At 37.9% G+C, this 15,328-nt stretch overlaps 1 protein-coding gene across 1 annotated transcript in view; it reads left to right on the plus strand.

The window, feature by feature from the left end:
* The window catches only part of LOC107042137, a 44,949-nt gene that overhangs the window by 26,984 nt on the left and 2,637 nt on the right, over positions 1-15,328 (plus strand). Inside the window, exons 2-4 of the mRNA XM_015263039.1 lie at positions 2,517-2,924; positions 4,690-5,072; positions 10,397-11,166. Of these exons, the coding sequence (XP_015118525.1) occupies positions 2,517-2,924; positions 4,690-5,072; positions 10,397-11,166 (1,561 nt within the window). The remainder of the gene's footprint in view (positions 1-2,516; positions 2,925-4,689; positions 5,073-10,396; positions 11,167-15,328) is intronic.

Genomic DNA, 15,328 nt, shown 5'->3' on the forward strand with positions numbered 1-15,328 from the left:
CGCCCAGACCTGGCCCGATGTTATCATTCCAGGTTTCAACCAAGTCCGGCGCGGTCCCGGTTGAGGAACGGGTCCCGAAGTTCGGCAGGCCGGCCACCGGGCTTGGGCCAAGCTCGGCCCATTCGTTTTTTCGTACGTGGGATAGCCATTGAGCAACTCTTGGTACAATAGGATACCCAAAAAAAATTTGGCCCTAATTCATTTTGCTCCTTACGTCGAGGTAAAACGTTTTTCTGTAATGTCCGTTAGACACCTTGACGTACTTTTGAGATACTCACATAGACATTACTTTTTGAGGTAGCCCTATTTTCATTAACCGAAGACTTCTAAGTTGCATCTTTCACTGGCTTGAAGTCAACTTGAATTCATCAACGAATCAGAAAGTCAAAGGGGAGTCATTTTGTTCGCCTATTCAATTGATGATCGTTGGGCTCTTTGATCATTTTACTCCCTTCCTCAACGGGGCAAATTCTATTGTACATAGTGATGCCGTGAGAGACGATAAAAACGAGACGAGAGGCATTACAAGACGAGACGAGACAAGGAATCATCTACGATCGACGAGAGGAAACGAGACAATGCGATTTCTCGTCTCGTCTCGCGGCGTCGAGGGACCAATTCATTTGGAAATCTGGTGACACAGTGATTGCTGATTTCACGTGATTTCAAGGAGATTTCCATTATTTTATACAATCATTGATTTCATGTGATTGCCTGGGATTTTTTTTAGTAATTTCGCGATTTCAGAAGATTTCAAATTTTTGATTTCATCTATTTGCGGAAGAGGGAAGAATAGGGATAAAACTCGAAGTGAAAGAAATGCAGCATATCAATGCAAGAAGGCTTAAACACATTGTTAGAAATTTCTTGAAATTTCAGTCACAATGTCATCTGAATTTTCAATGTTGTGAGTTTGAATTCAATTTCAAATGAAAATGTTCACTAAATTTCTCATTCATCTTGAAAAGTCAAGAAAAATGGGTTTTTCATGGTAATGAATCATTGATTTTTAAGTAAAAGCTTGAATTTCCAAACTCATCGGGAAAATTGAACATCACATCACATTCATCACAATTCAATTTTCAATAGATTGAAAATTCAGAGAAGTTATTGCCTCAATTTTCAAAATTTTCAAGTTTTTCAATGCCGTATCGAACTGAAAATCGAGAATTACTTTAATATTCAATAAATCAACTGATTCGTCAATAACGAATTCTACAGTAATTCCATGTAACTTTATCATTGTTAAAAATTTCACTCTTTTTCACTTGAAATTTCAAGAGTAATTTTCTAACAGTGCATGAGTTACAAGGGGGGTAAATGTAGGAATGAAACCATCAAGGTAAAGCCATGAGAATCAAATACATATATATTTTTCATTCATTGGATAAAATATCTATTTCTACCGCAGTCAAAACATCCAACGTCGTATGGCAGATTCTCAGAAAATAGCGATTATCGATGTTGATGAGTTTCTGATTTCATGATTTCATGAGATTTGCCCGATTGCAAGTGATTTCAATTGAAATCACCTGAAGTCGATGAAATCCCAGGATATCACTGATTTCACTTGATTTCAACTGATTTCATATGGATTTCAGTCCCGAGTGACACCGTGATTTCACAAATGAATGGGCCCTCGCGCGCTATCACTAATTTTACAGCTTTATCAAGGATGCATTTCAAGAAAGTATTTGACCACTAGGAAAAGAAGAGACACGAGAACTTTTCTGTATAAATCCACATAAAAATTACAGTGACATAGATGGTAAAGTGGACTCAATCTCTCAGCACCGAAAAAATCAGGCTTCAGCATGATAAAAATCCTTTGCCGATTTGGCAAACATCCTCAGATATGTATAGGGGAGGTTGGGGTAAAACGGATACTTTTGACTTTTTTTAAAATGTTAATAAGGGGTTGAAATGTTGATAAAATTTAATTTTTTTTTCAATACAAAGAACAATTCTTTCCCTTTGTGACGAGCCTAAACTGAGCTTCATACCTTGTTTCTGAGGTAGGAATAATTTTAAAAAAGTCGAGTGTCCGTTTTACCCCACCCTCCCCTATTACAGTGAAAATAAAAACCCCAGTATTTATTTTATGATGCTAGTTATATTCCTCCTTGGCACTGGTAATATTTAATAGATTTTGTGAAAGAAGTCTGACTCTCTCGGATTTTGACGTGAGGTACGGGAAATTTTTCGCAGATGTTCGTAAAAAATAAATGTTTTCGGAGGGAAGCATCCTATTAGGAGTATCTTTCCCTACCCTTCGTGATAAATTGTTCTCGATAAATCCATTTTAACATAGTTTAAATTTGCGAGTCCGGTCATTTTTCGGATATTTTTTTCTTCGTTTAGGTACACAATTTTAATTTCAAATTTCGAATGAATTCCGTTTGTTACCCCAAATGACTAACTTTTCAATAATGGCCAACTTCCTTTAAAAACTACTATTTTCTTATCTTCTTGTTGTTTCATTAGTTCATTACTGGAATCGATTCAATAAATTCTAGGCGAAGATCCTTATTTAGGAGTCCGCAAAAGTCCTGCTCAGACTCCGAGGTAGCGCGAACGAGATTCAAAGAGCGCAAAGCTAAGTCTAGGGATCAGTTACCATGGCCGAGTGTGTACCAGCTGACCGTTGATGAACTTGCGCGGTACCGGCGCAGACGGGTGCAGAATCGGCCGGATACTCTGGGCACTGAGCACTATGAAGATGCCCTGGAGAACCTGGTCACGGAGTACAGAAGGGCGTTCAGGGTGACTAGTGAGGACTCTCTGGTGAGAAGGAATATCGGTGATAGTGAAGTGGATGCTGAGGTTTTAGCAAGGATCAAGGCGGATGGTGAACCTATGGAGACTGAAGATGACGCCTCGATCATACCTGGGCATGTTCCTGGTCGACCGGCACTTATTAGAAAGTGAGGCAAATAAGATTGAGACCCACTTCACAACCCCTTGAATACCCTCTACGAACGCACCCAAATAAAACCCATCACAGACAGACTCACAAAATTAACAACAACTTTCGACCTTAATAAACTGGTCCATATTCTAAATCTCTGTCACAAGCGCATTCCCACCACCAAGATCCGATATTAGTACCCCCAGCAAACCCTCCAAGAGAATCTTAAAGCTATTCGTATAGAAACGTATGAGGTATTCCACGCCAAATGAGTCAACTGCTGACCCTTACCTTCTTGCAAATTAATGGCAATTTTTTCTACAATTGGAGGGGGGGGGGGGGGGTTTGAAAAACTATCTCTCAAATTTTTTCAGATTCTTTCGGCAACCCAGTTCGAAGATATTTTTTAAAAATATTTTTCTGTTTTTTTTCCCAATAACTCGATTTCTAATTGTCCGATTTTGATTTATTAAGCGTCAAATTTTTCATTTTTTACCGCCTATACGAGTATTTAAAGCAAATATTTTTTTTCGATTCCTAGATGCTCATAATAACGAATTTTCGAAAACACGAGTTGAAAAAGTTGAATTTTGCAAATTCTGTCATTTTTTATTTGTTTCATTTTTTTCAGTAATTCTTATAATCAAAACAAGTATTTTGAGCCGTCATACAAGTTGAAGAGTCTCCTGGATCTATTTTATTTTCAATTTTTTCTTTTCGAAATTCCGCAATTTTGGTCAAAACACCCCAAAATGGCGTTGATTGAGTTTGATTATAGACAGTATGAAGTGAATCTAACTGTATATTATATATTTTTTCAATATTAAATATATTGTATATTGTTTCGATACATGATCGAACTCGTTTTGAGGTGTTTTTAAAATTAAAAATAAAATAGACCCAGTAAGATCCCCAACTTGTATGACGGCTCAAAATACTTGTTTTGATTATAAGAATTACTGAAAAAAATGAAACAAATCAAAAGCGACATAATTTGCAGAATTCAATTTTTTCAGCTTTTTTTTCGAAAATTCGTTATTATGAGCATGTAGGAATCGAAAAAAAATATTTACTGGATATACTCGTATAGGCGGTATAAAATGAAAAATTTTGACGCTTAATAAATGAAAATTGGACAAATAGAACTCGAGTTATTGGAAAAAACAGAAAAATGTAAAAAAAATCATATCTCTGAACTGGGCTGCCGAAAAAATCTGAAAAAATTTGAGGGATAGTTTTGCAACCCCCCCAATCGTAGGAAAATCGCCATTAATTTCCAAGAGGGTAAAGGTCAGTGATTGACTGATTTGGCATGGAATACCTCATATGGAAACAATGACTGGGGAGGTTTAGCACGCCTCCAATAATAGGTCTTTACATAAACAACAATAGTTCTCTACTTTTTTTTTCATTCTCATCAAACCCTTCAAATTGTTTCACTTGCATCCTATATACTTTCTAATGTACAAGAAAGATTGAGAATGCTTAAAACATGATTTATTCTAATTGATGATGATTTCGGTAATGATTGTGTGTAAAAAATGCAAGACACATGACACGTTTCTTTTCATTATGCCATTACCTTGGTAATGAGTGATTTTAAATCAAAATATTCAGAGGTCTTCTTTGTAGGTCACAAAATTCTCTAAAAAATATTTCCCGACATCTTCTGAAATCAACCATTGTTGAGATAATTTTAAAAAAGTAGAACATGACATGAATTACAGCGATTCAATCAAGAATTTAATCATTCGCGTTTGTTTTTGTCCTTCGCATGACAGGGGAACAAGTTTAAAAACTGGAGGTGATTTTTACGCGGCAACGGAGTACTCAAACTATAGAACATACGAGGGTGTGCATCGTCCTGAATTGGCCCGGAGACCTACCTCACTTCGAATGGAAGGTGACATGCGAACTGTCACGGAACAGTGTGAGAAATTCATCGAGTGGTTCAACGTCAGTCGACCCGAGCTCGTTCGCGTGCCGACGCATCTCAAGCTCGAGGGTCAGCAGGAAACTTCCACTGAGAGTCATGAGCAGTATGTGCCTTTTATTGGTGCCAGAAGACCCGAAATTCTGAGACAGGGTGCGCATTTAAAGCTTGAAGGGGAGACTACTTATTTGCCTGAGTATACTGATGTTTTTCGGCAACCTGCGTATCAAGGTAATTGTCTAAACTATCCATCTAGAAGAAAATTTTCTAAATTGAAAAAAAGAGTAATGAGGCAGGCTGCACCCTAAAAATACCAACGATATCGTCGTTGGATTAGAGAAGTGTGACAAATGAAACAAGATGGGTGCTCTGGGAATATTTTGCGCGCAATCTTACAAGGTATTCCCCAATGCCCATCTTCCCTGAGTTCCCATCTTATTCGTATCCTAGTATTAAATTATAAATCGATTTGCTGTTGCCCCGGATCTTTCTGGGTGACAGTAGGTGTCGGGGCGACGAACCGTAAGGACGTCTGGGCGTGCACACCCCGTAGGTACTGTAGGAGCTTGCTTCTGGCGCACGGGCGAGTCTGTGGGCGAGCTTGGGATTACGACTGCACTTCAGAAACTACTTTCGGTTTATGAGCTAGAAATACGCTGTTAAGTTGGTAAAAATGAGCAAAAATGCTTGGCTATGATTTTTCACTATAGATTGTAACTGGCCGACGGCCTGGCGCAGTGGGTAAGGTCGTTGCCTCACGTGCGCAAGGTTCCGAGATCAAATCCCGGTTGGGTAGAATGGTGAGATCTAGCTATTTAAAGTCTTGATCATCATCGCAATATATGCAACCGGGTCAAAGTGAAGTAAAATAACAATAAAAAAAAAGATTGCAACTGGAAAAGCTTCACAAATACTGTGTCGGTGAAAAATTCTGCATAATAGACAGGAGAATCCTATTGAGGTTGATTTAAATAGGTCTACGCTATCCACATTAAACTGCAGTTGGATCTCGTCACGAATGTGCACATTTGCATGCACCACTGCATGGATATTTTCCTCTATCCCCAGATGAACAAACTCTCCCAGTACACGGAGAGAAATATTCAGTAAAAATTACGGAACGCACAATTCGTTTACCGATTACGGAATCGACTCAGGAAATTTTAGAGACGGTATCGTAATTTTTCACAGGAGATTCAGATAAAAATTACAGTTCCGTAAAATTTCCTACAACCATATTTCGCTCCAGAATTACGGAAAAGATAAGTAATTTTTATTGAATATTTCTCTCCGTGTATGTATTCATCTGCATCAGGAATAGTTTTAATATGGTAATCAACCGATGATGTGCAAAAAAAAATACTTACTGTCATTGGTACTTGTGGTAAATATCTCTTTTTCTACTCTTCACTCATTCCATACCTTCTCCCCTATCTCCACATGACTGAAAAAAAACAATAGGGTCTAACGAAAGCTCGCCCCCATGCGTTCGAAAGAGCAAAGTTCGACACGAGCGGGGGAGCTCGCCGCGATGTGGCCTAGTGAGCAAAGTTCGATATGCACCAGCGACGTTCGCCCATCCACTGTCACCCCGGCAGGCAAAGTCACCCCACCAGTCAAAATTTTTACTAGGGTATTAATCTTAAGCAACGAAATATTAATAAAAACAGTTGTATAGTAATCAAGTTTCATACTAGGGGTGATGATGTCTGTATCGCTCAGTAGTTAAAACCGCGCACCTGATTTTCTCCACAACCACTTATGCGTTCCACACTGTCTCTTACTCAATCTGAGCACTCTACTATCAGCATGTAATTCTCATGGAAATTTTCGTTTTTTCAGCGCTGTAAATGTCACGACTAGCACCCCAGCATGATTAGGGCTATACGATGTGATTTTTCTGCACTAGTACGCATAGTTGCCAGATGCGGCGACTTGTCGCCAAAATATCTGCCAACACAGTCAATTGAAAAATATTGAAATAAATCAAAATTAATTAGAAAAATGCCGTTAGAAGGGCGGCGGTGGGTCATCCGACGTTAAAGTGAATCAAATTCGACGGAAAGTGACGGAACTCCCGGTAGCTCAGTAGGTAGAGCACCAGACCGGCAATCTGAATGTCGCAAGTTGAAACCTCGCTCGGGCATTCCTCAATTTTTTCCGAAATTGATTCACAAATATCATAGTCGCCAGATGCGGCGACTTGTCGCCATAATATCTGGCAACACAGCTAGTACGTAAGATTTTTCACTATGATAATAGCATTTTCGTGTCACGGGACCTAAAAATTAATATACACATCTCGCCATGGAAAACATATCACCCTCCCCCACGTGCTTGCCATCCTCGCCTTCGGCTCGGAAGGCAATCTTACACGTGGGGGACGGTGATCTGTTTTCTAAGGCTCGGGCATGTAATGTACTATATCATCACATGAAGTTATCATCCATTGTTTTGTAATTCTTTTCCAAATCATTTCATATTGAAATCTACTTTTTTTCATCTTTTAATTAATAATTAGAGAATGTCTTCTTTAATTCGGGCGATGTCGCCAATACCGCTTAGCCAGTGTGGCTAATATAGCTTCAATACGGCTCAGTACTTGACAGCTCACATATGCAATTGTTTGTTAACGGAAAAAATCACGCAAGTACAACATAATTAGTTTCCTCTTAAAATTTCATTTTAAGAGATATTTTCGAATCATGAAAGAAGCATTTGAAAATAAGAATGGCTGTGACATTTGATATAAGTCGTCAATACATTGTTTACGAGGATAGGTGACTCGTTCGGATGGTTACAATAAATAAATATTCAAATGTATAACTTGTTCTAAAAGAGACTGAAACGTCCAAACGAAATCGCGTCGTAATATTTTATTATTCCTTCAAAAAAAACATGGAATAATGACTGAAATACCAATTTCACATTTTGGAATTCAAATAAAGTTTGAATTTCATTCATTTTATTGAATCATCCAACATCGGAGATTTTTTTCTTCTGACAGCTATTGACTACAGGTTAGGTACTGAGCGATATAGAAATCAGATTCAGCAGTATTAGCTGCATGCGGCCAGTACCGCTCACTCGGCTCCTATCTGCATTTTTTGATAATTTATCGGAATTGAAATAAGAATTGAAGATCCAAGACTTTTAAATATCTAGCTGAATAGTCAAAGAATGCTATGCGATCATAATTTTTATGCAAAATCATGGTTTGGGATGCAAAAATTATCGTTATTCCTTAGGTGAGCGATACAGGGACCACTTTCTCTGCTCATACTGTTTACCCCGTTTTAACCACTCTTCTGTCTCTCATATCAAACTCCTTTGACCAATACGATTTTTTCATTTTCAACACACAANCAATTACAGATTATCTGCACTATTTATGCATGTTTCGCCCATAAGAGTTCCGCAGAAAAAAAAGCCAGTACTCACCGAAACTTTAACGAATTGTGACTTTAACAATTCGGAATTTCATAGAGAAAACCAGAAAAAATTGTAAATTCTAAATCAATAATTTAAGGGGATAATGGGACAAAATAGAACAGTAGAGGAAAGTGAAAGAGCGCTGTTTGTTGTATTAGTTTCAACTCTTCATCACGCTGTGGGTAGCTAAGTTTCAGTTTGTCTCAGCCTCCCCTATAAAAGGTAAATAAGTTGAAGAAAATAAGTACGTACGAACAAATTTAGTAGAAAATCCTCGCAAATTTGCTAGACAGTTCTTTTGAATTGTTAAATAGAAAATATTCTATTGATGCAGTTCCACATAAAAACGCAAGGTCAAAAAAGTCAATTACGGGGATTTTTTCGCTAATTTTTTTCTCCTGAGTGGTATGAGAGTTATTTCTCAGGTTGCATTTTAATGGTTTAAATGAGAACATTGGTGAAACTTGGAAAAGTAAGAATTCATTTTCTGCGTATATCCATCAAAAACGTCGTTTTTCACGTTTTTAGCTTAGAAATGCCCCTTGTACCACAGTTTTCATCCGATTTCAACTTTTTTTTTTTTTAAAGTTTGGTATACTCCAACGAACAAACCCAAGTATCCGTTTTGCTTTATATTTATCAGATAATGAGAAAATGATTTTTTTAGTTTCTATTTTTTTTTCCTCTTTTTAGCAAATGCTAAAACTAGTTGTTTTTCGTTATTCCACGTTGTAATCATACGTAATCGAAATATTATAACAAAAAAAATGGGGGGAAAACAACGAATTTTAGCATTTGCTAAAAAGAGGAAAAAAAATAAAAAGTAAAAAAAACATTTTCTCATCATCTAATAAATATAAAGTAAAACGGATACTTGGGTTTTTTCGTTGGAGTATAACGAACATTAAAAAAAAAAAGTTGTAATCGGATGAAAACTGTGGTCCAAGGAGCCTTTTTAAGCTAAAAACGTGAAAAATGACGTTTTTGGTGGATATACGGGGCAAAACGGTTCGAGGCCGAAATTTTTCTCACTGTTTTATATATCCCTTCATATATCAAAAGTCATCCAATGGCTGTTGAGGCCGAGTCGAGACTTTCAAATTTCACCGCAGTCTCCCCTTAAAATTTTTTTTTCTGAATGTTGTTTAAAACTTTAGAAATTCCTCGATTATTTTGGAAAACTCAAATTTTATTCAAATTTCCAGAACACCTAAGAATTTCATTCAATTTTTTAGCAATTCCGGAAATTTCTTCAGAGTTTCTCGAAACTCCTTGAATTCACTTAAATCTTCCAGAAACTCCCTGATTTTTCTCGAAATTTCTAGAATCTTCTTGCATTTCCTTGAATTTTCTAGAAACTCCTTAAATTTTCTCGTAATTTCTAAAAACTCCTTGCATTCCCTAAAATATTCTAAGAATTCCTGAATTTCCTCGAAATTTGTAGAAGCTTCTCAATTCCCTCGGAATTTTTAGAAACTCCTAGAATTTCAACGTAATTTCTAGAAACTCTTTGAATTTCCTCGAATTTTCTAGAAATTTCTTGATTCCCTCGAAATTTCTCAAAACTCCTTGAATTCCCTCGAAATTTCTAGAAACTCCATGCATTTTCTTGAATTTTTTAAAAATTTCTTGAACATTTTAGAATTTTCTAGAAACTCCTTGAATTCTCTCGAAATTTCTAGAAACTCCCTGAAGTCCCTTGAATTTTCTAGAAAAATCTAGACCTGTAAGCTCAATTTCACAAAACGACTCCTCATAACGAAAACATAGACGTATCCTCATCAAAATTTCGCCCTTATGTGTAAATCATACCAAATCTGTGCGGAAAGTACGCATAGATGTGCAGATAATCCGCATAAAAATTGTGTACTTCATGCATAGTTATGCGGATTATCCGCATAACTATGCATGATTCACGCACTATTTATGCATGATTTGCACATAAGAGAGTGACTTCGGCTTATGTGTGAATCCCGCATAACTATGCAGATTATCCGCATAAGTGTGCAGATAATCTGCACAGCGTTTTCTGTGTGAATACAAAATTTTCTCGTATACAAACGACTTTTGGAGGTTTATATTCAACGCCAAGATATTTTAATTTTTTTCATCCCAAATTCCAGAAAAACGATCACCAATGCTTCCAGAGACGCATCTGAAGTCCGTAGGTAACTTTTCACAAGCCACCGAGAACACTCAACAATTTGTTGACCCCCGGGGGACTGTCGTTCCCCCCAACGCTACAATTTCTGACCCCGGCGAAGAACTTCTAGACCCGGAGAATCATCAGAAGAAGGAAGAAGACATGAATCTCCTTGTCTCTAAACTGTCTGACCTCAAGCACCCGCCTATGGAGACTCCGGAGTACAAAGATGCCTACCGCGATTTTCCCAGAGAACGTCCTAAACTGCTGAAACCCGAAGATGAGATAGGTCGCGCAGACGGTTCCAAAGTGCACTCATCTTCTGGTTCAGCTCGCTTCCGCACAAAGATAGACCGGGATCCAGAGTATAAATCAAAATACCTTGACCAAGACCGTCTAGTGTATAGAAAACCCCCCATTTCCATGCGTCCGCCAATCGGTTCTTCCGGATTCGACAAACGTCTAGTCTCAGATTTACGTTCCCACACATCCACGAGTGAAGTGCGAGCCCAATACGTGCCCTACGGTCACGTTCCTAAGGTCGAGTCCCTCCGAATGCCTCCGACACTTCGTCCTGAAGGTCACATGACCCTCCAACCCGAATACCGAGATGCTTATTGCAGGAGAGGAAGTCAAACCAATGACCCACGATATCAAGGCACTAGGCGCAGGTCCAGTAATTGGTTGAATAATAATAACAGTGAGCAGTTCGGATTGATCAATGCTGAACATGATCAGGATGCTTTTCAGGTAGGAGTTTCTGAATTTTTTTCGAGTTTTATATTTACGTTAGAAGACTCATTACTTTCAGCAAGACACGTCAGAAGACTGTTGTTGAAAATAATATAGAATTATTCTGGCAATGAGATGGATTTTGAAAAAATACTAAAGAACGCTGTTAATTATATTATCAGTGATACAAAAGTTACTCCTTTGTGAAGTCGCTCATCACCGAAATAGACGGAGAAAAAAGATACGGATCAGATCTGGTGCACCACCGGTATGTTGCCGGGGGAGTTCATAAGATGAGTGAACTTCGTGATTATCCTTCGGCGCATAATAAAATGTATTTTTTTCACCGTCAATATTACGACATTTCAACAGAATCGAATCTATGGTAAAACTTCAAGAAAACCGGTAAAATGATTGCGAAATGTAAGACATTACTCTATGCGTCGAAATTAAATCATCTCGAGGCTACAGGAATTGGAAATGAGGGGGGTTTTGGGCTAAATGGACCATTTTAAAGTTGAAATAAAAAGTTTTTTTTTTTTAAAAAAAAAGGTTTTTTTTGTAGGAAAAATAATTTTTCTACAAATTTCATTTGATACAGTTACACTCTCCTAATTCGCTTCTTCCAACAGTCATGTCCATATTACACCATTAGAAGTTTACTACAATTGATTGAGGAGAGTTCCGAAAATTGTCGGGATTTCCCCGATTAAACGCGAAAAATTTTCTGAACAGTCTGTATAATCGGATCCTTTCGAAAATTCTTTATTGATATGAATGTGAAATCGGATTTTTCCCAATTTTTTCACGCGAGGGACACCCTTCGTCGGAATCATCGGGAAAAGTCTTGCAATCGCCAGATTACTTCCGCTTCTGCATATTCTCTCCGTGTGAATTTTATATGCCAAAATACGTAGAAATCAATACTTTTTTCAAAATGCTGAGAAAATTTCCGACGAAATCTATAGGTTCAAATTTTTTGTTTATCGTTCTTCGTGACTCGTAATTACCATTGAAAAAAAGGGTTTAGAACGGAAAAAAATTAAACTTCAATATTTTCGCCAATAATTGAGTTGGAAAGCTCTGGCTGCGCTAATTTGATAAAAAGGCAAAATTCTATGATGAATGATTTGAGGTAATCCACCACGCACCATAGACTAATCCGGTCTCAAAATTTTCGATGTTTTTCCCGTTCTCTGTACTATTTATGTATACAAAATGAGATTTCTTTAGTATACGAGATCTCCCGCTTCAATTTGTTGGAGTTCGTATAATTGGATGCATCATTTAGGCCTCACCGTTTCTGAATTCACTCTACATAGTCCGGGCGGATTTAGCGAATTCCCAGCAACGTTGCGTAACGGACAATTTTGTTTTTACATGGGGAAAAAAATCAAAAGCCGGTCGCTAGCTCCGTTCGCTCCCGGACTGGAGTGCGACCGGTAGGGGTTGGTGGAAGTGGGACCCATTACAGGTTGCACCGGTACATTCCCGGCCGATCCCCTTTTTTCAAATTTCATGTGAAAATTTCATGTGAATAATTACACAAACGCTGAGACGGTCTTACCGAACATTCGATATAATAGGTTCGAACTGCACGAGGATCCATCGATCCCAAAAGAAAAAATTCAAATCTCATCATTTTTCTTGCTTAAATCGTGGAATTTCTGAAAAAAAAAACATTTTTCAAATTGTTTGACATGTTTTATGTCAATAGGTAGGAAATCGCGGAGGTGATCGTGTTCATAAATTAATCAGTTCAAAGTTGATAAAGCCGGATCGATGGAAAAAAAGTTGAATGGGTTTATTTATTCAGAAGAAATCGTTGGACATTTCATTCACATATATAGAAACGCACACACACGCACGCACACATGCACATACCTTCAAGAACTTTTCAGGATGGCTCTAGAGGTCATGAGCCATCATGTCCTCCTTCCAACCTGTCCAACCTTCGTGTCCGTCAAACACTGTTTACGGACATTGTAAAGAAATTGTATTTTTCCGGGCTGCTGCGATGGGGTTTTTCACTCGCCTTCGGCTACTTACACGAGTAAAAAAAAGCCACCGCAGCAGCCCAGGACAAGATTTTTATGTAGTGATTTTCAAGTTTTCGAGTTTGGGAAGTATGTAATATCAATTCCCAGACGATAAATCGTGAGAAGCAGTACAAAAAGGTATTTTTCGGCATGTAGTTCACTACTCTGTTCACAGAGTAGCAGTGTCAAAAATAGCTATTTAGATACTTCAATTCAAAAAGTCATTTTTTTAATGTTTCCGGTCAGCCAAACCATGGCAATTAAAGAAAAAAGGTAACCAATCTAGGGTTAACCTTTTATATAAATCTATTTCATCAACAGGTTAAATATCTCTCTATAAAATGTGGTTGCGGTTGTATGCCTGTCACAGGATTTGCTACGGATCCATTCGGAAGCTTACTACACTGATAGAAAGAATGATGCATTTATTCCAAACGAGATTCTTTAACTACTAACGAATGGTAGACTTTAATATGATGAAATAAATATTTGTTAATAGTTAACGAATGGTTCACTTAAAAGGTGAAAGTTGAGGCAAACAAGGCTCTTCAAATATGCATTTGTTAATTATGAACAAATGAACATTAGGTGAGATCGAATAGACCCTAGCCTCCAACCAAATCCATTAACAGTAACTAATCCTTTCTATCAGTGCACTAATAGAATTGGTAGGAATAAAAAAAGAAAAGAAAAAGACGAATAACGTAAAAAGTAACGCTCACATGCTTTCTATCGGATATGTTCGAACCCCTGCTTGATATTGAAATTGAAAACGTGAAACTCTCACTGAAATTTGTTACAACATTCCGGGTCCTATAACCTCTGTTATTTCGACCAAATTTTTTGAATAACTTGCCACAGAAACACATTTCCTCAACAAAAAGAAACCTCTGACATTAACTTGTCGCCCGTCTTATCCTTGAAGAAATTTCGTATGCTGCCGATAACGTCCTGGGGGCCTAGTCTCGAAATATTTCCGTGCGCGGAATCGACTCCGTTGACGGAACGCCTATATGATTCCTATACGCAATTCGTGTACGACGCCACTTCCGTGCATGGAAATATTTCGAGAATAGGCCCCCTGTTGTAGGATTCTGTGTGATGGTAGGTCGGGAAGGTATCGAATCTACTACGCGAGGTAACGGTTGCAAACTAGTAATAGTTTATTGTCGGAATGAATATATACGGATGAGTCGGCATGAATATATACACGATGAGGTGGTGATGTCCCCCGAGTGGCGAGAGCCACACGTCTGAATATTCGGGAGCGATTGCGACATCTGATGTGTGCGACACTGTGCACTGATAGAATGATTCATTTATTCCAAACGAGATTCGTTAACTATTAACGAATGATAGAATTGAATATGACCAAATGAATATTCGTTAATAGTTAACGAATGGTTCACTTGAATGGCGAAAGTCAAGTCAAACAAGGCTCCTCAAATATACATTCGTTAACTATTAACGAATGAACATTTGGTGCGACCGAATAGACCCTAACTTCCAACCAAAATCCATTCGTTAACAATAACTAATCCGTTCTATCAGTGTGCGGGTGATTCTCAAATACCGTGGTGGCATTAGTTTTCGAATAGTTGATGGGTGGGAGTACCCACCCATTAATATCGGATTATTCCTGTCTTTTCCCGTCAAATGTGAAATATTATCTGTTAGAAGTCAATTCGGATGTTTTTTCGAAAGGAAGACACGTGATTTTAATTGAAAAAGTTAGGAATTAAACGAATATTCGCGAAAATAAAACATAGTGCCCCGAACCCAGATTTCGAATGTCCAAAACTGACCCACCCCAGTTGTCGAATAAAGCGAATTAAAGGGGGGCGAAGAAAATTCAGGAAATGGTTTATAAAAAACATATCCAGAGCAATTTTTTTGTTATTTCAACAGTAAAAACCTGATTAAAGACTAGCGAATGAGCTCTCTTCAACTATTTCCCCTCGCCCCTTTCTGCAAAGGGAAAGGGGTGAAGGGGAAACAGTTGGAGTAACGTTGTGGCGAAGAAAAAAACGTTCTTCATCACAACGTTGGGACTCTTTCTTAGCTTCTTCTTTTTCAAATCCTTCTCTTTCTTGATTGCATGAGCTCTTTTAGTAGCTCCCTGTTAAGTTTTCAATTCACGT

Source organism: Diachasma alloeum, unplaced genomic scaffold (genome assembly GCF_001412515.2).
Source record: "Diachasma alloeum isolate Michigan unplaced genomic scaffold, Dall2.0 Dall_scaffold_00422, whole genome shotgun sequence".
In the NCBI taxonomy this organism is placed as follows: Eukaryota; Metazoa; Arthropoda; class Insecta; order Hymenoptera; family Braconidae; genus Diachasma; species Diachasma alloeum.